At 45.5% G+C, this 26,378-nt stretch overlaps 1 protein-coding gene across 1 annotated transcript; it reads left to right on the top strand.

Annotated features, from left to right (window-relative positions):
* The first annotated feature begins 48 nt into the window (after positions 1 to 48).
* NPTX2 (neuronal pentraxin 2) lies at positions 49 to 26,144 on the top strand. Its single transcript, XM_083413643.1, has 6 exons — positions 49 to 774; positions 5,098 to 5,314; positions 12,121 to 12,365; positions 16,759 to 16,938; positions 20,260 to 24,757; positions 25,032 to 26,144. Exons 1-5 carry the CDS (start codon positions 340 to 342, stop codon positions 20,485 to 20,487), a joined length of 1,305 nt encoding a protein of 434 aa, XP_083269769.1. The 5' UTR covers positions 49 to 339; the 3' UTR covers positions 20,488 to 24,757; positions 25,032 to 26,144.
* Positions 26,145 to 26,378: the final 234 nt, after the last annotated feature.

Below are 26,378 nucleotides of genomic sequence, written 5' to 3'. Positions count from 1 at the left end.
TCTCCCACGCCCCCTCCCTCCTCGCAGCTTACCCGGCTCAGCCTTTTAAGAGCGCGCGAGCCGCTTCGCCGGCGCAATCCTAGTTTTGCTGTCTCTTGTAACGAGTTGCTGCTGGGCGTTGCAAGCTTTCTCCCGCTCCGCACTTTCTTCCCCTGCGAAGAAAAGTGCTTCCCCACGCGGAGAGACGCTCGCTGGGCGCTTCCCGACGGCAAGCCGTTTGGAAACCCCCACCGCAGGAGCTTTCCCGGGTCTGGCAGACTCTTCCCCGCAACCCCATGCTGAGCCGGTCCCTCCCGAAGTAAGTTAGCGCCCCCCACCCACCCCACCCCACCGGCCGGCATGCTGCTGCCTGTCTTAGCGGGGCTGGCTTTCTCCGCGTGGGGGGCAGCGGGCGCCCAGGAGAGCCCCCCGGGGAGCCGCTTCGTGTGCACCTCGCTGCCTCTGGACGCTGCCAACCCGGGCTGCCCGCTGCCCCCCATCCCCATGCAAGGGGGCGGGCTGCCCCCCGAGGAGGAGCTGAAGGCCACCGTGCTGCAGCTGCGGGAGACGATCCTGCAGCAGAAGGAGACCATCGGGAACCAGAGGGAGGCCATCCGCGAGCTGACCGCCAAGCTCGGCCGCTGCGAGACCCCCGACGGCAAAGCGGGCACGTGGAGGAAGGAGTTCGGCAAAGGCAAGGACACCATGGGCGACTTGCCCCGCGACCCCGCCAAGATCATCGACCAGCTCAGCCGCACCATGCAGACGCTCAAGGATCGCCTGGAGAATCTGGAGGTGAGGACGGGGGAACGCGGGCGGAGCTGTCCGCGGTGCTGAAAGTTAACCGCCGACTTCGCCAAGCAGGGACGGCAGCCAGTTGGCGGTAATGGATAGCGGGGCGGGCTCTGTGCCGAGCGGGAGCTGTCTGTGGTGCTGCAATTTGGCCTCTGGTCCCGGGAAGCGAGCGCACCCCGTTGGGGGTGATTGACAGGTGGTAGCTAGGTGCGGGGTGGGAGCTGTTTGTGGTGCTTCCATCTCTTTTTGGAAAAGAGAGCGGCATCCTTGTGGGTGACTGATGCCAGGTAGCTTGTGTTTGGTTTGAAGGTGAGAAAGTCACTTTGCCTTTGAAACTTGACTCTTAGGGAGTCCTAATAGGGATAAAACAACCTTTTGTGTGTCCAGGATGCTGAAAATTGGCTACTGGTGTGGAAAGGAGGCAAGTTAGACTTATGCTGCAATCCTAAAAGCTAGCCTTACTAGGGAGCAAGCACTTCAGGGCACACTGGAATTTACTTTTTTAAAGTAGGCATTGCATTGTAAGTATCACGGGAACACGGGAAGCTGCCCTATACGGAGGTAGACCATTAGTCTAGCTAGTTCAGTCTGTCTGCACTGACTGACAGTGGCTTTCCAGGGTTTCAGAAGGAGGGAGTCCCTCTCAGACCTGTCTGGAGATGCTGGAAATTGTCCATGCAAAACAGATGCTCTTTCACTTTGCTTCTGCTCGTCTTCATGCCTCCCGCTTTCTTTATCCTTGTGTGACAGTCATAGGCTGAAATACATTGACTGGTTTCCAAGGTCATCCACAAAGCCTTGGGGCTGAGATCTGAACCCAAATCTCCTCAATCTATACCCCAGACTCTAACCACTATACTAAACTAGCATGATGGCTAAATGGAGACTCCATGTGTAGGGGGACTGTACCTCTGAATACCAGTTGCTGAAGGAGGCAACAGCCCTTTTGCCCTGTTTGCAGGCTTGCCAGAGGCGGCTGGTTGGCCAGTGCAAAATGTTGAGCTTGATCCAGTAGTGCTATTCTTATACTGCTGCATAAATAACCTACACATTCTTCTGAGTAGTTGTAGTGTCGAGGAACAGGATTTGATATCCCCCATCAAGAAGTGCTCAGATCCCATTATAGCAGCTCTGCAACCTTCATTTTCTTAAAAATAGTCTATTGCTGTCCATATCTAAAGAATTGTGTGAAACATCTTCATTCATAGTCTGTGTGTCTGGTCCATTCTATAGTATGGTGCTGTTCCAAGTTCAAATACCAGGTCATTTTTTGGGGAAGAACTCCATATTTGTACCCGCCTGTCTTTTTTGCCATTTTCTTAGCCATTCAACATATGTAACCTATAGTTTCATCTTCTAGGCAGCTGAAGGTGCATCTCTCCTTAGGGGATTGTTGTCACCCGCTAAATATATACATCATAGATTATCAGGGGAGCAATTAGTGAAGTTTCAACCTTCTGGGACACTGCAATAAACAGGCTTCATTTCCCAGAAACTCTTAGTCATTGTCTCATCTTTAATGGGATTCTTTTTAAAAAGAAAGGCTGCTCAGGTTTTATGTAAATCACTTTCTTGAACTTCTCTTTTATAAAAGGGGAACTTTATTATCACATTAAGCAAAGAAGCTATACTTTAATCCAGGCATAAGAGGGAGAATATGAAGGGGAAGTGAGATCTGGAATTGGTCAATTTATTAGAAATCCAAAGAAATAAAATATTCACCAGCTCCTGGCAAGGCGATGCTTGTTCTGAGCCCTGGTGCAGATTTTGTGAAAATTGATTGCAACAAGTACAAACTACAGAACTGGTGTTTATGAGGTGCCATTTCCCCCAATGGAAGCACAAGAAGGTATAGTTGTTCTATGTGTGTTTACCAATAAAATGGATTGAGAGGAGATTTGTGGGTTTTATTTCCCTGCCCTGGTGCTTTTCATTTCTTTTTCTTAATCTCAGCCTTGGCTAAGAACATAGTTGCTTAAGAGGTTGCAGTGTAACGTTGACATCCTAGATAATGTGTCCTTGGCATATGGTGCCATGTAAGAACATGAGGGTTTTTATTTTGTTTAAGTGTTAAGTGCTGGTCCATCTTCTCAACAGTTTAACTATACAACCTGCTACAAAGGCAATTGGAATGAATGAGACAGTATTTTACATATTATTTTTATCATTAGATATGATTATTTTAGATATTATTATTTTTCAGCCCAGTGGTCACTGATGCTTAAATATTAATGCAGAGTATATCTCCTCTTCCAATCCAGCTGTCATTTTGAAGGACATGGTTGAAAGCTTTTTGTAATCAATGCAGAATTCAGTGTTTGAAGCAGCTCTTACATTTGCTTGAAGTGCTGTCAATGTATAATGAGGAAGTCTCATAGTAATCAAATATCAAGGATATAACTCTTAAGGACAAGTTTTTCCCCTTCCTCTTTGGAAAGGAACATTATCAGTAAGGTGCAGCACCTTTGGAAATGCCAGATGCTTTGTTTGATTACCTGTGGGACACAGTGAGGCAACCTGTGGCCCAGAGGTCACAGGTATCCCCCTGTTTCATTTCATTTCTTCTTCTTTTTGGCTATGACATTGAATAAACATAAGGATGGATGAACTCAGTAACATCAGGCCTATAAAAATGTAAATAAAATGGCTAGCAGCAATGCTTTTATTGCACAGTTCAAAGGCACCCTCATGAACGCTCCAGTAAAAGGATTCAAAGAGTTAGCCATTCAGTGACAATTTACACAAATTTATCTGCATTCCCCAAAATCACATATCTAGATTGGCGTGAGATCTCTGTCGCATGCACCATAAGCATTTAACAATTGTTCATGCAAAGAAATTTTAAATCTGGCAGCTAATGCCCCTGTGGGAGCTATTGCATGCCACCAAAGTCACATATTCCCCCCCCCCCAACATACCTGCATAGAAGTGGCGTCACTTTCTGTAGAATGGAGCGGCTTAAGAGTTATCAACCATCCATTTGTAAGTAAAAAAGTTGACTCCTGGTCATAACTGAAAGTGTTAGTTTGACCCAGTGGTAGCCAATATGATGCCCTCCAGATAGCATTCGAAATTAGCCAGGCGCTGGGTGCATTTTGTACCTGGCTATCGGCCACTTGCGACCACGTGAAGATGTTTGGGGCACCAGGATGGCACCTGATGTCTCTACTCTCTGGAGGTGCATGCCTGGGGATCCTTGGATCTCGCCTGTTTGCACACACTAGCAACACAGCCTGTAGAAGTCAATCCATTATATTTTTTTCTGCAAAATCGGAATGAATTTTAGGAACCAAAAAGTTGTTTTGAAAAATATGACTTTCGAGCCATCTGGCCCCAAAATGGCAACTAGGCATTCTGTTTTAGTGACTGTAACCCAGGTTTAAGGAGCCAATTGGCTCCTAGCTTATATATCTGAGTTTTTAACACTGCCTCCAGATGTTTTCAGCTTCCAGCAGCTGCAGCCAGCATGGAGACCTCTATACTTCCAGAAGTCCTTTTCCCACAGCTGATCTCCACATTGATTGCTGAATTGCTCTTTTAGAGCATGAAGCCAGGCCATTTCTAGTATTGCTCCATCTTTGCAGGGTATTGTTCACTTGTCAAGACCCTCCATTTCTGCTTTCCTAAAAGAAGGCTAAAACTTTATTTATTCCAGCAACCATCTACAGTTGTTAGAATGAGATCTGTAAGGTCTGGCTGTTGGGAATGCTAGTGTGGACTGCTTTAATCCATTGTTTTGCAATGCCTGTTTTATTTATGTCATAGCTCATCTCCCCACCCTCACTGCTAGTTTTTTTTAAAAGGAGATGTATTTTTCAAACGTGAACTATTGCTGCATTATAAATTGGAATTTAAAATAAGGCTGTATTCCTAATCATGCTTATTTGAATATTAACAGTGTCGTATCCAATGCTATTCCTACTCATAGTAGACTCCTTGAAATTAATGGGAATGACTCCCTTGGGATACTGTTAATCAGCTATTAGATGAATTGAATCCTACTGCTCTCTTCCTTCCTGCCCTGAAAGGCTGATCTGTGGAAATCCAGCTTTTTAAAGAGAGTGTGGTTTACCGGGTTCTGCATATACATCCCTGGCTGTTAGATCACAGAGGAGAAGTGTACACACGTCTCCCATCTGCACACATGGGTTCCCATACAGTGAGATATATGAACTCAGAAGCTCAATTTTTGCTGCATATGCTTGACTTCCTGCAGCCCTGGGGCATCTGAGAAGATAATATAGTATTAGTGCCTCGTTAAGTTTAATAAATGAGAATTGTGGCATTTTGTTTTGTTTCCCCCTTGTCCCCTCTCCTTTATAGCATCAGCTCCGAGCGAACGTGTCCTATACAGCCCTGCCTCACGATCTCCGAGAGATGCTTCAGAGGAGGCTGGGAGATTTAGAGCGCCAGCTTTTAAGCAAAGTGGCAGACCTGGAGAACGAGAAATCCCTGCTTCATAATGAGACTTCCACCCATCGGCAAAGGACAGAGGCAGCATTGAACGCACTTCTTGAAAGGGTTTCTGAACTAGAAAGAGGTAATGATGATGCCTAATTTACATCCTCCTTTGTATATTCCGGTGTGGGTTTATTTTTGTTTGACTTGTTGACTCAGCAGGAGCTCAGATGTCCTGCAACACTCCAGTCCTGTGTATTGATTTAGGGTGCAGTGATGCCTGGAGCAACTTGTATTGCTGGTAGTGGATGGGGACAGCCATTACTGCATTGGTCTGAATCTAAGCCGAATAAATAAATAACAGAATAAGGGCACCCTGAGTGCAGACTTATTCACACATTTGGACGATGGGGGTGCAGTACCTCCACTGTAGGAGGCAACATGTCTCTGAATACTGACTTCCGGAAACCACAGGAAGAGAGACTGTTGTCTGCTTATGGGGTTCCCAGTGGGGCATCTAGTTGGCCACTGTTAGAACCAGGGCCGGATTTAGGTTTGATGAGGCCCTAAGCTACTGAAGGTAATGGGGCCCTTTATATGTCCAGCTGTGCTTTGTCAACAACAAATTGTTGCTACTTTTTGTGTTGAATATATGCTGTATGGTAATTTATGGACCTAATAGGTATCTAAAGCCATTTGCACATGTTGCCATGCAACCAATCCATGCAGACTGTAGGCACCCTATATATAGAAATGAGCAAACCAGTGATATTTTAGGGAGCAGGCTAGCAGGCGGGGCCCATTACTTGCATCATAGGAGCCTACACAACACAAAACACTGTTGCTGTATGTAGGTTTTATTGTATTTGTTTTTTGTCTTATATTTTGGAAATGTGCATCCAGTTTTTTTTCCTTTTAATTTTTTTGGGGGCCCCCAAGCGAGTGGGGCCCTAAGCTATAGCTTGTTTAGCTTATATGTAAATCCAGCACTGGTTAGAACCAGATGCTGGGCTAGCTGGCCAATGGCCTGATCAGACAGGGCTCTTCTTATATTCCTATGTTTATGTAGCACCCCCTCTTGTTCAGTGCAGAATCTGCAATGCAGGATGCAGCTGATTCATTCCTGATGGATGGTTGTACAGCCCCTCCTTAAAACACACCCAGTGAAGGGGAGCTCACCACCTCCTGCTGTCAAAAAGCTCTGGCTATTAGGAAGCATCTTCCGATGTTTGGCTTAAACCTGCTTCCTTCCCTCCGATTGACAACTGCCACTTGGTTCTAGCCCTGCTCTCCAGAGCAACAGATAAGAAGTCTGTTCCATCTTTGCATGGCGGTCCTGTAGCTATTAGGAGGCTACTGCCATGTCTCCATCACTACATGGAATACATTCTCACGATCTCAAAGGAATGATGTTGAGCAAGGAAGAAGTGGCTTCAATCCTGCACGATCCATTTCTGGCAATAAAATTTCTGTAGTCCCCCCAGCACACAAAGCAAGAAGAGGCCTTGTTGATCAGGCTAGCAGTCCATCTAGTCCAGCGTTTCTCAAACCTGGATCCCCAGCTGTTGTTGGACTACAACTCCCACCATCCCTGACCACTGGTCCTGCTAGCTAGGGATTATGGGAGTTGTAGTCCAACAACAGCTGGGGACCCAAGTTTGAGAAATGCCGGGTGTAATGGTGGTGGCTGGGGCTGATTGGGACTGCTGGGGCGGATGGCAAGGAGACCAGTACCAGGCGCTTCCAGAGCCAATGACAGGCAGAGCCACCCACTGACTGGTTGTATGCAAGAAGGCAGCTGGTGGCTGGCTGAGGTCAGGCTGAGGTAGACGGGGCATTGTCCCATTCACCGTAAGTGGACCAGCTTCCATTGTTTAAGAGTCTGTTTCCCATGGTGGCCAACCAGATACCTCCAAGGAAACCCAAAATCAGGGCATGAGGACAATAGCCCTCTGCCATTTTGGCTCCCCAGCAGGTGGTATTCAGTGGTTTACAGTCTCTGAACCTGGAGCATGCATATAATTATCATAACTAATAGCCACTGGTAGACCTCTCCTCCTCCATGAATTTGTCTAATTCCCTTTCAGAGCCATATCAGCAGGTGGCCATCACCACCATCCTGTAGCAATGAGTTCCATAAGCTATAGCACAAGTCTGTCCATGTAATGCACAGAAGCAAGTCCCATTGGATTCAGCAGGGCTTATTGTCTGCAGGATTGCAGTCTAACTTTAAGTGTTGTGTGAAGGAGTACTGCATTTTGTTTGTCCTGAACCTCCTATCAGTTAGTTTAATTGGTAGGCAGAGGAAGAGAGAGGTACTTACCCTACTTGTAAAGGCGTCTTCTTTGCCTTTGAGCAAGCTGTGAAATGAGACAAACTTCCCTTTTCTTTTTTGCTTTTAATTAATTGCTGAATGTCACTTCTGTTCACTCCACAGACCTTGGGGCAAGCATGTCCTGTCTCAAATGCGCAACCTTTACTGTGGATTACTCCTGGAGCCACTGGGGGACACTCTTAATCCTAATCATTTAATCAGATCCTTAGATTTAATTACTGGGAAACAGCACGCTTGGCTAGAGTTTGTGTATTTAAATTTCAAGCACACATGGCAAGGGAGGAATAACACGAAACTGTCTGCATAATCATTTTCCCTTTCCCTTTCCCCCTGTTTTTACAGATCAAGAGTGTGTGAATTGTTTAAATATAGATTCACTTTAAATGATATTTATAGTACTAAGCAAGTCTGGATCAAGGCTTGTTCAGGCAAATTAATGATTGCACCTCCGAATTGTGCCAACGGATGCATTTTGTGAAGGTTAAGCCCCAGTCTTTGCAGGAGCCAGGTTGCACATATCTGGGCATGCCATTACTCTTATGGGTAAAGGGTGCAAAAATTCCTTAAAATAAATCTCCAGACCACATAAGCACCTCTGGTTTCTCTTTTTTGTTGTTCGTTATTGTTGTTGAACAAAACCAGGCGAATCTTAATTTTGGGTCACTTAGTTTTTTTGCCATGATGTGCTAGTTACAGGGATGTTTTGGAGATATAGGAAGTCTAGTGATAGGAAGAGAGAAGGCTGCTGTGCTCCTGTTCTGCTTTGCAGCCTTCCCAAATGCTAATCAATGCTTCCCTAAAGGCCATTCTTTTGGTCCCACCACCTTCGCAGGCATGTTTCGTGAGGACATGAGACAGGGCCTTCTTGGTGGCTGCTCCCAGATTGTGGAACTCCATTCCACAAGAAGCTAGGCCGGCCCCCTCTGTGCTTCCCTTTCACTGGTAGACAAAAGATTTGTTTGTTCAGACAGGTCTTTGGCCACTAGCTGACTGTTTTGGCAGGGTCTTTTATGGCTGGATATTCTACTTGTGTGTGTGTGTGTGTGTGTGTTTCAATGTTTTTAAGGGTTTGCAGTGCTCTTTTTTAATACAGTGGTACCTTGGTTTACGACCATAATCTGTTCCGCAGATCCGTTCATAAACCAAAACAGGTCGTAACCGAAGGTGCGCTTTCGCCAATGGGGCCTGCAAAAAAACTGGGTCGCAATCAAAAAATAAATAAATCACAAACCGGGATGTGCGCTTCCGGGTTTGAATTGGTCATAATCCAAAATGGTCGTAAACTAGGCTGTTCGCAAACCAAGGTACCACTGTATGGTTACTTACAAGTTTTTTTTAAAAAAAGAAGTATTGACACTTGTTGTGTGTTTTAATACACTCATTGTATTTGTTTTAATTCATGCTGTGTCCTCCCACTGGAAGAAATGTAAATCAAACAAATAAATTTGGTTGGCCACCGAGGGAATAGAATGGTGGAATAGATAGATGGGCCTTTTGTGAGACTCAGCTCAGCTCCTCTTATGGTCATGGGGAACGGGAGGCATCTTCTCAGGATGAAGTCCCAAACACACACTGTTGGAAATGAGTGTCTGCGGAATGAAAAAAGACTCAACTCCTGAGACTGAAATTAGATGTGGCGGCGACAGACTAATGTGGTTCAGCCTGGTTCTGTCTCAGATTTGGTCCCAAGGTATGGTCTGATGACCTGTCAGTCCCACAACCTTGCTGAAGCTCAGCAGGTCTGGTCTGATGGGTGATCACTTGGAAACCAAATGTGTGTTGGCTTGGATTCTAATACAGTGTGTTTCTTTGTGTGTGCAAGGTTCCATTGTAAGAGCAAACGGAACAATATCTAAGGCAGGCCAGGGATTTGGATTGTGTCCCCAGGTTGTATAAAGCAGGCACTCCCAAACTTGGCCCTCCAGATGTTTTAGGACTACAACTCCCATCATCCCTAGCTAACAGGACTAGTGGTCAGGGATGATGGGAATTGTAGTCCCAAAACATCTGGAGGGCCGAGTTTGGGGATGCCTGGTATAAAGCAAGTGAGGGGAACCTTTTGCCCTTTTGCCATCATATGAACCAGCCCAGACTCTGTAGCCTTCGGCAGGGCCCCTTTTCCATGTGCCCCCCGAGGGAGGGACAGAGGGTGGCCACACAAAAATTGGCTTTTTAAGTGGTGCTCCATCCCATTTCTGGAATGCTTTCATCCGGAAGATGTACCTGGCACCATCCTTGTCCATCTTTAGGCACCAAGATTTATTTTGCTTAGGCCTTTGGTAATTAACTTGTGTCTTATGGTAGTGGTCATATTTTAGTGGAATTGTCCTTTTTAAAATGTTACTGGACGAGTGCTTTGTGTATTTTGTAGTGCTCATTGTCCCCCCCCCCCCCGGTTTTAAAACATTTTTAGGTGCTGTGTTTTGTCAAATAGCTTTTAGCCATTTTTTTGTATGAGCAACTGCAATAAATGATAATTATATATCGCATATAATTGCAATGGTTAATATTTACATTGCATTATATTTAAATACTCCACCTTTGCTCCTCAAAGCTTAAGTCGTTATACATGGTTCTTTCCCACTTGCCCCATTTATCCTCACAACAATCTTGTTAGGTAGGCTAGCCTGGAAGATGGTAGCTGGACCATTGGTCATGGTGGCTGGGGCTGATGGGAACTGGAGTCCAGCCACATCTGGAGTTCTGCAGGCTCTCTATCTCTGTACACAGGAGGTCCTCCTGTGTAACTACAGCTCCCATCATCTATGACCATTGGCCATGGTGACGGGGACTCATGGGAACTGGAGTCCAGCACCATCTGGAGAGTCATGGATTTCCCATGCCTTCTTAAACCTCTAAATCACACTGACCCTTTATATAGGTGCAGGACCAGCGTTGAACCTGAGTAAACCTGCATCCAGCTTGAACCCGAGTTTGGAATCAGGCTGAAAGATGGACACGTTGATAAAAAATTAACAGAACCTTTCATCCAAGGTGAAAGGGAGCATGGAATGAAAATGTTCATCTTCTCCCCAGGGGCAGGTGCTGTTCACAGATGGGTTTTAACCTCTTAATAGGGTGGCGATGCATTCATAGAAAGAGATTCCAGAGGCAAGCAGGCTGCTGCAGAACTTGGACCCAAATGCAGTTAAAAGGGAAAATGAGTCTGAGAAAGCTTCAGGATCACTGCTGCAAATCAAAATCCCCAGGTCTTTAAAAGCAGTCAAAAGCTATTTTAAAAAAGCTGACCTGCTAGATTTCTTTAAAAGCAAACCATTTGGGACAGGTAGTGTCGAGATCTGCCGGAAATTGCCACATGCAGTCTTGATGTAAGTTACCTATATCCTCAGTGTAAAAAACACATTTACGGTGAAGTCTGCTCCATAGAAATCAAAGGCTTTGTGTTCTGTTTCATTGCAAATGAATGTGCTTGCCAATTTCTTTCATATAAATATATGTATGCCACACAGAGGAAGGAAGAAATAAAACACATAGTGTTGTTGTTTTTTAATTAAAAAGAAGGCAGCCATTCACCGGTAAGCACAGAATCAGAACGTCTAATTAAACGAAGATACCATACACATACTCTGCAGAGGGTCTTGGGTTCAATCCCAGTATTTCTAATTAAAAGGAGCAAGCTGCCTGAGACCATAGGGGCCACTGCCAGTCAGAGTATGTAACACCCAGTTAGATGGATAAAATTGTCAGAACTCGTACAAGGCAGCTTCCTATATATCCAATCCTGACCCAGACAGCCTACAGTCTGCAATGTTTGCTTCAGGGACTCGGGCAAGGGATATCTTTTCAGCACCTGTGGCATGACGCTCAATAATCTCCACATACCCCAGAGGAGATTGCAGTAAATGCTGCTGTCCACCAGAAGTTGCTCTCTGGGTGAGACTGAGCCATTGTGTTAGCTTCCTGGCAGGTGGGTTGCTGTTGCTTACGCAGGAGGGATGGAGGCAAGGCAGTGGAGAGGTTGCTACAGTGCAAACGCACTTGCAGGAGTGCTAGATTGGCTCTGCTGTTGTGTTTCACTGCACCAACCTTCCCGCTGACTCACCCACCCCTCTTCTGGTAAGCAACAGTGACCCACCTGCTGAGGAGCTAGCATGGTGCCGCTGCCCCACTCAAGAGTCCCTTTAAAATCCAGCACTTGTTGTTAATCCTGTTATTAATTTAGATAAATCTTATTGCCAGAAAAAGACTTCTTAAACTATGTTCAGGTACAAAAAGCAATTTCACAAACATTAGAGTATAAACATCCGCAATCAAAATACACAATAAAATGATCCCATTCAAACTTTAAAATACAGGGGGCACCACTGAAAAGGCGCTTTCTCCTGTCACATACATCATGAAGATCCATAAAATAGATATATTTTATGTTTTAATTTTAGACACTTAATATTTCAGGGAGGAAACTTTCTGTGCAGGGATGAAGAAAGCACGCTTCTTAGTTTGCTTTCAGAGCTCTTGCGTTACTTTTATGCTAAATTGATTGATTGATTGATAAACCAGGTAAAACCTGTGCAATGAATCAGCTTCTTTATTTGAGTGACCTCCCTGCAATTTACATGGGTAACCTTGTGTCCTTTGGGATATGGCTGTAGGTACCAGCGCCTTCAAATCGCCGGATGAATTTAAAGTCTCCCTCCCTCTCCGCACCAACTACTTGTATGGGAAGATCAAGAAGACGTTGCCTGAGCTGTATGCCTTCACTGTGTGCTTGTGGCTGAAGTCGAGTGCCTCTCCGGGTATAGGGACACCCTTCTCCTACGCTGTCCCTGGGCAAGCTAATGAAGTGGTGCTGATCGAGTGGGGGAACAACCCCATTGAGCTGCTCATTAATGACAAGGTGAGGAAACACTTGCCTTCCAGTGAGCCAGTGTGGTGTAGTGGTTTAGAGCGGTGGACTCGTAATCTGGTGAACCGGGTTCGATTCCCCGCTCCTCCGCATGCAGCTGCTGTGTGACCTTGGGCTAGTCACACTTCTTTGAAGTCTCTCAGCCTCACTCACCACACAGAGTGTTTGTTGTGGAGGAGGAAGGGAACGAAAGCTGCTTTGAGACTCCTTAGGGTAGTGATAAAGCAGAATATGAAATCCAAACTCCTCTTCTTCTTTCTTTTGAGAATCCCGTTTCTTTCCATCAGCCAAGGCAGGAAAAAAGAAAAGAATTCCCGCTGTGCAATAGTGAAATGTTCAAGGATTAAGCTCTGCTGCATTCTAAGATGTAGCAGAGTTTTATCCTGCCCTGCTAAAATAGTAGGGCAATTCTTCATTCTGTCTGGAGGGTCAATGCATTTGAGCCCCCCTCTTGTTAAAACCAAAAACAGGCATATGAAGCATCTTGGCACTTGGCCCCTGGGATGGCAATTCTGTGCACACCTGCTCCTTAGCAAGTCCCATTGAACTGAATGGGACTTGGTTCCAAGTAGAGATGAGCCAACCGCTTTCTCGTTTTTTACCCAATCTTAAGTTCTCCACACCTTTACATCAGTTTGCATAAAATAAAAATCCTCATGGAAATTCGTTAGCATTTTAGTGCAAATATCTCCTGATAAGAACATTATTTGTATGCAATTTTGCCTAATGCACACATTTATGCAAAGCAAATTCTGCTAATATAGCACATTCTTGCACGTTATTTTCACCAATGTACTTTGGGTACCCATTACTTGTCTGCAGAACTGCACTGCATAGAAAGCTGAATTTTGAAAGACGGCTGTGTTTCATTCTGCATATTGTTTTGCAAAGTGAAGATTTGGGAGGCCGCATGACGTTTACTTGCTTGCAAAGGGAAGGATGAGGCTCCCAGACTTGCACTGCTGCAAGTTCGCCCAGTTGATTGATCAGGTTGTAAAGCTGCAGTTCTTGAATTACTTTGCTGGTAGAAGCTCCTTTCACCAGAGTGCGGCTCGTTGGCTTGGCCACTTTAAAATTAGACTGTAAGTCACGTAACAATTAATCAAGTTAGCAACTGACCTATTACAAATGTGGTCAAAATAAGGCTCTGTCAGAAGGAGAAATGTTTTTGTGTGTAGCTGGGGAGGGGAGGGGAAAAGGCCTGCTGTTCTGTGCAGATGCATTGTGGTAGTCTCATAAACATAGAATCCCTGGGAGCGTTATAAGAGGTTGCTAAGAGACATGTGCATCATTCGGAATTTGCCACAGTTCATAATATATGCACACAGGGCTTTATCAGCATCCAGGTACAAAAAATCAATTCTACTAGGCAATTCTAAAGGAAAATGTATTTAAGCCTGTTCAGAGGATATTGCTGTTACCACTGGGGAGCTACAATGATTCCAGATAGATAGAAGGAATTGTAGAATCGTTGGAAGGGACCCCAAGCATCATCTAGTCCACCCCCCTGCAATGCAAGAATCTCAGCTAAAGCATCCACGACTGATGGCCATCCAACCTCTGCTAAAAAATCTCCGAGGAAGGAGAGCCCACAATCTCCCAGGGAGGTCCGTTCCACTATCAAACAGCCCTTACTGCCAGAAAGTTCTTCCTGATGTTTGGTTGGAATCTCCAGCTAAATACAGTGGTACCTCAGGTTAAGAACCTAATTCGTTCTGGAGGTCCGTTCTTAACCTGAAATTGTTCTTAACCTGAGGTACCACTTTAGCTAATGGGGCCTCCTGCTGCCACCACACCACGATTTCTGTTCTCATCCCGAAGCAAAGTTCTTAACATGAGGTACTATTTCTGGGTTAGCGAAGTCTGTAACCTGAAGCATCTGTAACCCAAGGTACCACTGTATTTACGGAACCAAGGACAAGAGTTTTTGTGACAGACTGTATGTCAGGCCTTTTCGCTTTCCAACACAAAATAGCTGAGAAGATTACAGTGGTACCTCCGGTTACAGACACTTCAGGTTACATACGCTTCAGGTTACAGACTCCGCTAACCCAGAAATAGTACCGCGGGTTAAGAACTTTGCTTCAGGATGAGAACAGAAATCGTGTGGTGGTGGTGGCAGCGGGAGGCCCCATTAGCTAAAGTGGTACCTCAGGTGAAGAACAGTTTCAGGTTGGACCTCCAGAACGAATTAAGTTCTTAACCTGAGGTATTTCTTCGTCAGACCAAGAGCTCATCTAGTCTAGCATTGTGTTCCCACTGCAGCCAGTAGATACCTATGGGAAACCTACAAGCAGGATTGACCGCAACAGCACTCCCATCCACTCATGATCCCCAGCATTCAGTGGCCTAGGAATCTGCGTTACACTTCGTCAGACCATTGGCCTATCTAGCTCAGTATTGCCTACACAGACTGGCAGCAGCTCTCCAGGGTTTCAAGTGGGGCAATTCCCCCAGCCCTACCCGGAGAAGCCATTAGGGATTGAACCTGGGACCTTCTGCCAATGCTCTGCCACTGTGTGGCATTTCTGCTTCTGATACTGCAAGTAACGCATAGCCAACATGACCAGTAGCTATGGCAGACTTCTCTATGTATGTGGCTAATTCCCCTTTAAAGCTTTCCTAGTTGGTGCCCCTTGGCTGCAGCTCTTGCGGGAGAATTCCATAGCTGGGCTATGTGCTGTGTGAAGAAGCACTTTATTTTCCCTGCCCCGAATCTTCCAACACTCAGCTTTATGGGATGACCCCGATCAGTACTGATCCAGAGCAGAACTCCAGTGTATGGTTAGCAGAGTAAAAACTTAAAACACATTGCAGGATCCAGCAGAGCTTTACTGCTACTGAAGGCAAAGGAGTATAATGGTCACAAATCCCATACATTCAGGACTGGCACTGTCCATAAGAAATCCAGTTGCAGCAGATTTAACTTAAACTTACTTACAATAAGTCTAAACCTTAACACTAAGCATACAGTCATACCTCATGTTACGTCCGCTTCATGTTACGTTCTTTCAGGTTATATCCCGCGGCGACCCGGAAGTACTGGAAAGGGTTACTTCCGGGTTTCGCCGCTTGCGCATGCGCAGAAGCGCAAAATGACGTCACACGCATGCGCAGAAGCAGCGAATCGCAACCCGCGCGTGTGCAGACGCGCCGCTGTGGGTTGCGCTCTTTTCATGTTGCGATCGGGCCTCCGGAACAGATCCTGTTCACAACCAGAGGTACCACTGTACTATGTACAGAACACCACACCAGAAGGAAAAGAGACGGAAAGAGAAAGTGAAACCAAGGCTCCTTCTGGCCTTACTTTGATAGTCAGCATGACCTTGACAAAAAGAGATAAAACAACCAGTTTAAACCAGCTGTACTCAGCTTCTCTGAAGGAATAATGCAAACATTATGAACCTTCTGCTTGTTTCTTTCACACAGAGAAGCTCGCAGAACCCTTTTGAATTAATTAGAACAGGAAAGACCTCTACGTGTCGGATCAATACTTTCTGCACTAATAAATGCAAACTGATGGCAGGATTGTTGGGGAGGATGCACCTCCTTCCGCCCCCCCAGCCCCCCCATTGAGAACTCTGCAGTGTGTTAGTGTCCAATCTTCACAACTCTTCTCCTTTAGTATTTGGCTTTCCTGAGGACTAGGCTCTTGCCGCTCAGCAAACAGGTCCAATGGATGCTGTTACACTTTGGGATAAGCAGGGCAGAAGGCAGGGAAGCCAGCAACAGGAGGTGACAGAGTCAATGACTCATTCTAGTTTTGTCCCCATCTTCCTCCCTGCTGAATTCTACAGTTCAGCTTGATCCTGCCGCTTAGCATCTGTCTCTCCTCGCTGATTGGACATATGTAGGATTTGCCAAGCTTCGCCATAAAATACGAACCGAGATTCCAGTATAATCCGCAGCAAAATCCTGTTGGCTGTAAAATGGGAAAGTCCAGAGATTGCAAGCCATGTTCCTGCCCTAGCCAACCTTACCGTCTGTTCTATGTAGAGTGCTTCAGCCACTGACTGGCTCAGGATCAGTGTGGTCTGTGCCAATGGCGGCTGGTGCCCATTGGGACTCCCAGGGAGGAAGGCAAAGAGGCCAATGGTGGGTAGAGTCAGTGACTGGCAGAACCAATTCATTCTAGTTTGTCCCCATCTTCCTCCTCACTTCTACAAGGGGCAACGCTGAGACTAAAGAGGGAGCTGACAGTCAGTGCCTCCGCTTGGATTGGGTGCTGGTGAGAAGGCAGGCAAGCGAGGATTGGCTGAAGACAGGCTGAGGTTGGTGATGCAACATGCCATTCAGCCAAACAGACCAGCCTCCCCTGGACAGGCCTGCACCCTTTGGGCGTAACACTCCGGACATCCACAATAACCTTTATTATCTTCAACAGGTCGCCCAGCTCCCGCTCTTCATTAGTGATGGAAAATGGCACCACATCTGTGTGACGTGGACCACGAGGGACGGAATGTGGGAAGCTTTCCAGGATGGAGAGAAGCTTGGGACAGGGGATAATTTAGCTCCTTGGCACCCCATTAAGCCAGGAGGGGTTCTGATCCTTGGTCAGGAACAGGTAAGCCATGCAAGGTGCTTATTTCCCTCCTTTTCCTCCTTCCAAGAAATTAAAACAACAGGAAAGTGCCATCTCCATTCCTTTCCCAGAGCTATAGTTCCCAGAGTATTTCAACGATCAATCAGTCTTCAAAAGGGTATCTGAGAGTTTTACCTATGTGAGGGGAATAGAAGACCTCATAACAACTCTCATCGCCTTTAAGAAACTACAGCTCCCAGAATCCTTTGGGAGAAGCCATGACTGTTTAAAGTGGTATCATATGGTTTGAATGTGGCCTGAGAGGTACCTGCAGATATCCTTTTTTATTGTGCATTCATGGAATTGTATCCAATATTAGTCTTGCTCAGTGTAGATTAATTGAAACCAATGGGCATGGCTAATTTAGACCTATTGGTTTTCAATGGGTTTACTCTGAGTAAAGTATCATTGGGTGCAACCCATGATGGTATTGGGGTGGTTATACACAATCTCACTTTCAAAATTCTTTGCACCTATTAAAGCTTTGGGGCAGACACACTGCTTCATCACCCATCAGTGTGTGTCCTGCAACGTCCTGCTGGAATCCAGTAACTTTTTATACTACAAATGCCCCGGGGTGTGTTTTGGTTCTGCTTTTGTTGCTCTGTAGTGCAAGAGTGCCCTTCTGTGTGGCAATAATGCAGAAGCATTGCATGATAACGAATAAAGCAGAATGGTGTGACCAGTATAAATCGTAGAACTATAGAGCTGGAACGTACCCTGAGGATCATCTAGTCCAACCCCCTGCAATGCAGGAATATGCAGCTGTCCTATATGGGGATCGAACCTGCAACCTTGCCATTATCAGCACCAAGTTCTAACCAACTGAGCTATCCAGGCAGTAATGCACTGTTATTGCTTTAATGACATGTTGCAGAAGACTGCACCTGTCTTTAAAAAAACACAGTAGTTCAACTAAGTCCTATGCACAAAAAGTGTTTTAAAATACAGGTTCTGCCCAAAATCTTGCAAGCCCAACTATGGGAGAGACCAATATAGAAGGGGAAAGAAACATCCTGAAAGGGTGTGATTTTCATCTGCAGAAAGTCAGAGGGTAGGTGGGGAAGGGAGGGAGGAAGAACATGTAGGGAGCTGCCCCATACTGTGTCAGATCATTGGGCCATCTAGCTCAGAATTGTCTACACTGACTGGCAGCAGCTCTCTGCCTTCCCAGCCTGACCTAGAGATGTCAGTGATTGAAACAGGGACTTCCTGCATGCAAAGGCAGATGCCGTACCATTGATCTGTGGCCCTGGAGACTCTCCTTCCTCTTTTCCGGCTGGTTATCTTTCTAGGGGGACGCGGGTGGCGCTGTGGGTAAAAGCCTCAGTGCCTAGGGCTTGCCGATCGAAAGGTCGGCGGTTCGAATCCCCGCGGCGGGGTGCGCTCCCGTTGTTCGGTCCCAGCGCCTGCCAACCTAGCAGTTCGAAAGCACTCCCGGGTGCAAGTAGATAAATAGGGACCGCTTACTAGTGGGAAGGTAAACGGCGTTTCTGTGTGTGGCTCTGGCTCGCCAGAGCAGCGATGTCACGCTGGCCACGTGATCCGGAAGTGTCTCCGGACAGCGCTGGCCCCCGGCCTCTTGAGTGAGATGGGCACACAACCCTAGAGTCTGTCAAGACTGGCCCGTACAGGCAGGGGTACCTTTACCTTTACCTTTTTATCTTTCTATAGTCTAGCATCTTGCTTCCCACACTTGTCAGGCAAATGTTTCTGGGCATCCCATAAGCAGTGCACAACAGCGGTATCCCTTTGTGACGTTGCTGCCCAGCAACTGCAACTCAGTTGCATGCTGCCTCCGAACACGAAAGAACATGATCCGTCTTGTTATTTCCAGCCTGCTTTTTGAAGCCCATACCCTGGGGCAGCTTACAACAAATCAATAAAACACCACATTAAAATCTGAAATTCAAAAGCATCTCCCGAGCTTTAAAATAGCGGCAGTAGAGAAAAGTTATTAAAACACTGCACCATGGTTCATTCAACAAGGTGTTTGGGGCCTGCCTGAAGGCCAATGAGGAGGGACCAAACCTGGGGATGGTATTCTAGGAATGCAGGGCCACCACAGGAAAGGCCCTCTTCTTCATCTTCTACAGGGAAAATCCATAGCTCATGGGTAGAGCCATCTGCATTGTATGCAGAAAGTTGCCAGTTCAAATCCCTAGTGTCACCAGGAAGAGACCCCTGTCTGAAATCCCAGGGAACAGCTGCCAGTCAGTGTAGGCAGTATGGACTCAGTATAAGGCAGCTTCCCATGTTTCTGGGATTAATTCTCCTCTACCTCTTCCCCTCCTCCTGCTAATGTATTATAACATAAAAAACCTAACACATCTCTGACATATTGTTGGCCATACCGTATTTCTTTATTACGTGTGTATTTTACCTTTCCACCAGGAAGGTGTCATGGTTATAAAGCAATATTTTACCCAACGTGGGGCTTGAACCCACAACCCTGATATTAAGAGTCTCATGCTCTACTGACTGAGCTATTGAGGGCCTCACATATGAGTACATCAGTCTCAGTATGTTGCAGATGGCAACATCACACATGCGGCGCACAAATAAAAGATTCATGGTTGTAGCTGAACACAGTGAATAAACCATCCTGCACATTCCTGAGCTCACCATCCCTTGCAAGGGTGCTGATTCCATTGTAGTAATGAAGCTCATTGCATCACTATTCAACTCAATAGAGGGGCACTTCTACATAGGAAAATCTGCAATAAACAATTTATGTTTATTGGGGTGCAGTCCCCCTCCAAAAGGCTGTGTTGCATTCTTAGGGTCCCTTAGGGTCCCTTTCAACTCTACAATTCTATGATTCTACGTGTGACCTAAGGATCAACTGGAGGAGATATTAGAAGTAAGAAACCAGAGTCCCTCAAGATGTTGCTGGACTACAACTCCCATCATCCTTGACCATACTAGCTGGGGCTGATGGGGGTTGGAGTCCAACAATACATGGAAGGCCACAGGTCCCCCCGCTCTTGGTATTTAGGATTTGCATGCAGATGGCCCTAAATTCAATTCCTAGCATCTCCAAGTAAGTCTGAGAAAGGCTCCTTCAGTTCTTCCACCACCAGTCAAATAGTCCATACTGATCTAGATGCACCAGTGGCTTGACATGACATGGAACAGCTTCCTAATCGAGAAAACCAGGCCCGCAGCTTTCTGCCTACGCAGAAGTAAGCTGCACTGGTTTCTTTTCCCCCTCATTTTTGCAAACGTAAAGATACTGATTTGGCCATCTTTTTAAAGGATGGTCTTGAACTAATCCAAGCTTTGGTTTTCATTCACTTTAAGGACACTGTTGGAGGAAGGTTTGATGCAACTCAAGCTTTCGTTGGGGAGATGAGCCAGTTCAATATATGGGACAGAGTCTTGAAGCCTGAAGACATCATGAATATTGCTAACTGCTCCACCAACATGCCGGGCAACATCATCCCCTGGGTTGACAACAACGTGGATGTGTTTGGAGGTGCAGCGAAATGGCCCGTAGAGACGTGCGAAGAGCGTTTGCTCGATTTATAGCCATGACCATAACCCATTGAAGTGCCCCGTTTTTCTTAAGACAATCTCTCGTGAGGTCTGATGCTCTGATGCCCCTATCCGCTTCCTTTCATTAGCGTTAATTTTAATTACCCCTTAGTAAACTCACTGCCAGGGTACCAATGAGAGGCACAGTTCTCCACAAGTGCTTGCATCAGCCTCCCTTAATTAAACAGGAGGTGGCGTACAAGACAAGGGTTCCCAAACTGGTCTGCAGGCCACCAGTGGTCCATGAGCTTCATTCAGGTGGTCCATGACATGTCTGCAATAACACCATTAAAAATCACACAGCATCTAGCTCTGTGCACTGCAATTGCTAGAGCAGGCAGAAAAATCCTTAAGTGGTTCACCAGGACCCTCAGCAATTTTCAGATGGTCCATTGGGGGAGGGAGAAGTTTGGGAAGCACCTGTACACTGTTATGCCCTCAACCTGTCCATCTTTGATTCTGCTCAGCGGAGCTCCCGCAGAAGAGGTTCGTGGCCAATTCTGTCTGTTACCTGCATGGGTTCCTGGCACAAATTTCCAAAACCATCAAGCTCTCAGACTTGAGCAGTAGATAGTGCCATGGATCCACATCCAAAGCTTGCTTCTACCCCTCTGGCAGAAACCCCATGTCCCGTGCAAATACTTTCTCCCTGCTTAATGACAGAATGCGTCTCCTCCTAACAGCACATGGTGTCAAATAAAGCACAAACGTTGTAGGGGTTAAGTGTAAGGACTTACATGCAATTTGGTCATCGCAATAGATTCATGCTGTTTCCCACTGAAGCTGTAATGCCCAGCCCTGTGTTTACAGCCAAATGGAGGAATTGGGAGCACTTGCTGGGCTGAAGTGAAGAATGGGAAAGGGAAGGTTCCTTAAAGCAGGGGTGAATTACTTCCTGTGGCCCTCTAGGTTTTTCTAAATGGCCCTATGGAAATAGCACAAGGCCCTGTCTTTCCTTTTTCGTGCCCACTTCAGGCTGTAGGCAGAGTCCTAAATTTCTGGAGGATCCCGTCATGTGAGAATGAAACTGTGTCATGGAGAAAAAGGCTATCAATGGCTACTAGCCACCATGGTTGTATTGTCCACCACTGTCATAGATGCAGGATGCCTCCGAATGTCGGTCGTTGGGGGACCCCAAATGGGGGGAGAGAGGTTGCACTCAGGTCCTATTTTGAGGCTTCTTGTAATCTGGTTTACAACCATGGGAATAGGATGCTGGACTAGATGGGCCAGTGGCTCTGCTTATGCTAATAGAAATCCAGCTTATCAGGATTATGGGTTTTTGTTGATCTCCCTTTCACTTTAGATTTCCACATGCAAATTGTTGTTGGTTTTTTTTAAACACTAGCAGTATTCAAACATGTGGCATATGCAGTCTGAAGTGGTCTGTAGCACAAGGGCAATATGATATTCTGTTTCCGCACTTCTGAATCATCTCAAGGAAGGAATAAAATTAAATGTGTCTATTGGGCTGGTTTAATGGAACTGGGACTGGGACTTTGATGCATAAGCTGCCCTGTCAACAGGTTTCCCTGTTCTTTTCCAATGGAAGAAGCAGACCTGTGAGCTCATCCTACCTTTACGCCAGGTGTCCTCCTTTGTGACTAGGGATGGGGGAAGAGATTTGATTCCATTTGCATTTAAAGGGGAGCCAAGCTAATTCACACTTTCAGAAACGATCTACAAATTGAAACACAGCCGTCCTTTGAAATCCACTCTTCTCTGAATTTTGCAGTGAAATTCTCCAGCCAAGTACAAAAATGCATTTGCTAGGGTAAAGTATGCATAAAAATATCCATATCACTGAAAACAATATTTAAATGCATTATATTAGGGGGGATTGTTTTGCAAAAACATGTCTGTTGCACATAGTTGCATGTAAACATGTATATTAAGAGGAATATGGTGGATTTTCATGAGGACTTTTTTAAAAAAATGCAAAGTGCTGTGGAAAATATGGATAACTTTAAGATCGGAAGTGAGAGGCTGTAAGAGAACCAGAATTCTGCAGCAGTTCGTGAAATTGTGTGTGTGTGTGTGTGTGTGTGTGTGTTTTTAAATGCTCATGAAAATTCATCAGCATTTCAGTGCAAAATTCTCCCAATAATCACATTTTTGTATGCAGTTTTGATTAATGTGCACATTTTTTGCAAGCAATTCCTCCTAATAAAATGCATTTTGAATGTATTTGTTTTTGTGCACACTTTCCCCTAATATATGCATTTTTGTAAACGTTGGTTGGAGAACCCTATTGCAACATTCGAATAGCTGCAAATTTCAAAGGACGGCTGGGTTTGAGTTATATTGTTTGGGAAGTGCGAATTTAATAGATTTGGCTTCAGATGAAAACTGAATTGGATTTCTCCACCATCCCTGGTTAGAAGTAAATCCAAATATGGCTATGACAGGTTGTGAATCTTGAGGCACATTGCAGTCCTCCTTTCACGCTTCCCCTTCAGAGCATATCATTTGCAGTTGTTCTAAAGTCCTTAGGCAATAGTTAGGATCTCTAAGTAAACCCATCACAGAGGGAGCCCAAAGCTTTGCTAGCAGGATCCTGATCTCCCCTTTCCTCAGACTCCAGCCCCTGTGTTTTGGTAGCCCTTCCTTTAAATAAAAAAAGCACTTTTTAAACGCTGTGGTAACTTTGTCTTAATATTGCATCATTCAGACCCTTAAAAAGCAAAAGATATGCACTATTTACATTGCAAAAAGTGTTGCTGTACAGCAGCACTTTTCTTGGTTTTGTTCTTGTGTGTGTTTGTGATGTGGTACAATGTATAGGAGTCAGTTTTGCGGCATGCCATTTCACTCCAGCCTCGCAGGAAAGTGTTAGCAGCACCATCTACCCTGGATCTACTCCTGAGTAAGCCCCTCTGAAATGAACCATGGAAGGTGGTGGACTCTCCTTCCTTGGAGGTTTTTAAGCAGAGGCTGAATGGCCATCTTCAAGGATGCTGCAGCAGAGGATTTTGTGCATCGGACAGGGGGTTGGATAAGATTACTTTTGAGGGTCCCTCCCCCCCCCCAATCTCCGATTTTGTGAATGGGAGTTGTGCCAAGAACTTGGTGGTGCCCTTCCGCCCATTCATTTCAGTGGAGGCTTGTGCAGGACAGCTGTTCAAATGGATTGTGCCATGTGTTTTTATTGGTTCATTTTATCTGACCAAATTTATATACTGCTTGATTGTAAATAGGACTTTACGAAAAACAAAACATAAAAGTTGTCACTTTAGCAATTTTGATGGCGTTCAGTTTAGCCAGCAAGGGATCTGACCAAGGTCTGTCTGTCTGTCTCTTTCTTTCTTTCTTTCTTTCTTTCTTTCTTTCTTTCTTTCTTTCTTGTATCCACTACTAGTCCTAGGCTGTGTACACCCTATACAGTACCTTTAAAGCTCATTCAAAGCACATTTCTCACTACCGCAAAGAATTCTGGGCGCTGTAGTTTGTTAAGGGTTGCTGGGAATCGTAACACTCTGAAGGATAAACTACATTGCCCAGAATTCTTTGAGGGGATAAATGTGTGTATGCAGCCCTACACGGTATAGACCTGTTGAAAACAATGGATGTGACAAACCCAGGCTCATTAATTTTAATGGGTGTAACCCTGTCTTCCTTTCCTCCAGGGCAGTTCAGTTGTTGCTGGGGCTAAGGTTTTCTGATTGTATTCATGTCCTTCATTGGCTGATGAATGTACTGGAAGTCATTTATGTGGGTATTTGCTGGGTATTTACATGGAAGTGAACCCAGGCCTTCCTTCGTTCCTGATCCGTCACGCTCGCATCACAGAGTACCATGCACAGAGATTCTGAACAGGGTTGCCAACTGACTGGAAGAAAGTGATCTGGGCTGCTCTTGTGCCTTGCACAGCAGCTTGCACTGCATAAGGGGAAGCTTTTCGCAGCATGGGTCTGGCTGTTAATCAGAAGGTTGGTGGTATGAACCCACCCAGGGATGGTTGTGAACAGGATTCCTGCATCGCAGGGGGTCAGACTAGATGACCCTCGGGGTCCCATCAAACTCTATAATTCTTTGAGTGTGTGATCGTCTCTACTAAGGCCTCCATGTCAAACTGCTGTTGGAAGTGCTTCTGCAGAGAGCTTGTCTGGAAACCCTGCCAGGTTTTTTTTGACCAAGTGCACGTGAGTTGGAATTCCCACTGGGTGACATGGGGGAAATCCAACCTCTCATGCACATTGCTCCCTTAATTCTCTGCTTTGGGGCTTCCCAAAGGCATCCAGCTAGGCACTTGGGGAAGCAGCGTGTGCTGGATTACAGTGGTACCTCGCAAGACAAATGCCTCGCAAGACGAAAAACTCGCAAGACAAAAGTTTTTTGTTTTTTGAGTTGCTTCGCAAGACGAATTTCCCTATGGGCTTGCTTCGCAAGACGAAAACGTCTTGCGCCTTTTTCTTAAAACCGTCAATGCATTCCTATGGGAAACCGTCAATGCATTTCCTATGGGAAACCGTGCTTCGCAAGACGAAAAATTCACAAGACGAAAAAACTCGCAGAACGAATTAATTTCGTCTTGTGAGGCACCACTGTACTTGGACCCTTGTTCCGAGTCAGCAGAGCTCTTCCTGTGTCCTGAACAGTTGGCAACCTTATTCCTGAGGCTGAGTTCCCAGAGATGCTGCTTGCCCATTTATTAGCCCCAAGACACCTTGATTCAATTGATAGGGGAGGCCTCTGGCTATTGGGAAACCATGTGTCCTACCTTTACAGAGGGCGGTCCTCTGTTTGAAGGCGCCTTCTATTTGAAGGTCTGTCTGGTCCAAAGATAAAAAGCCTAAGAGAGAAGAACAGGAGGGATCTTGAAGTTGGCCACCCTCCGTTAGCACAGAGGGAACAGATGTCTTAACCCCACCATGTTGAGATGTATTATATTTTTATTCAGATTATAGTTAATTATTTCTAAATTCTGTCTGAACACTGGAATTAACTTATGCAAATATGTGTCCTCCTTGTCCTCTTTTTTTTTGGCGATACCCTACACCTGAGTAAGGACCCTTGATCTTTATTAGGTACTGACTCTTAGCCATACTTAACCTTCTGGGTATTTTTTATTTGTTTACTTCCTTTTAAAATCTCTACCCAAGAGAATTCCCAAAGGGGATTGTACTTTTGCTTTGCCTTTCATAAGCATGTGCCAAAGTTAAGGATGTTGTTTTAGTCCCCACCCACCCCTGCACTTGCAAAGAAACATGGCCTCTTCACTGAGCACTTCACCTGCAAGTCCCATTGAAATGAATGGGCACAGTAGTGCTTCAGTAGATGCCGCCCATTCATTCCAATGGGAGTTGTGCAGGAGGACTTCCTGTCTGCAGGGATGGGGAGCCTGCTGTCCTCTATAAGCTGTTGGACTCCCAGTTCCCATCAGCCCCAGCCAACGTGGCCAAGGGATTATGGGAACTGTAGTTCAACAAAAACCCGAAGGGCCATAGGTTCCATATCGCTCTTGGACAATGTTTATTATTTTCTTTATCTCTCCCAATTAAAAAACTGTCTGTTTTTTTAAAGAAATATCTCCTGTGATGGTCCTTTGTGCTTTACAAAAAATAAAAATCAGCTGTGTTGCTTTTTAGTTCTTGTTCGCTATCATGATATCTGTAAGCGCTGAACTGTCTTTAAATGTGTGATTATTATTTTTTTAAAAAAGCAAATGTGTTCTTTTCCCAATACCTTGTAGATGTGGCTCCCCTCCCCTTTTTTTTTGCATTTGGTGACTGTTTGGCTTGCATCAATAAGAGTACTTACATGACATATCGGGGCGGGGCGGGGGGGGGACAGAAAGCTGATAACCTTTTCTGATTTTAGGGGGATTTTAAAGGGAGGGGAAGGAAGGGAATTTATATATTTTAAAAATCATATATTATTTTTCA

Source organism: Podarcis tiliguerta (genome assembly GCF_965153285.1).
Source record: "Podarcis tiliguerta genome assembly, chromosome: 14".
Lineage (NCBI taxonomy): Eukaryota > Metazoa > Chordata > Lepidosauria > Squamata > Lacertidae > Podarcis > Podarcis tiliguerta.
This window is presented reverse-complemented; position numbering and strand designations above follow the sequence as displayed.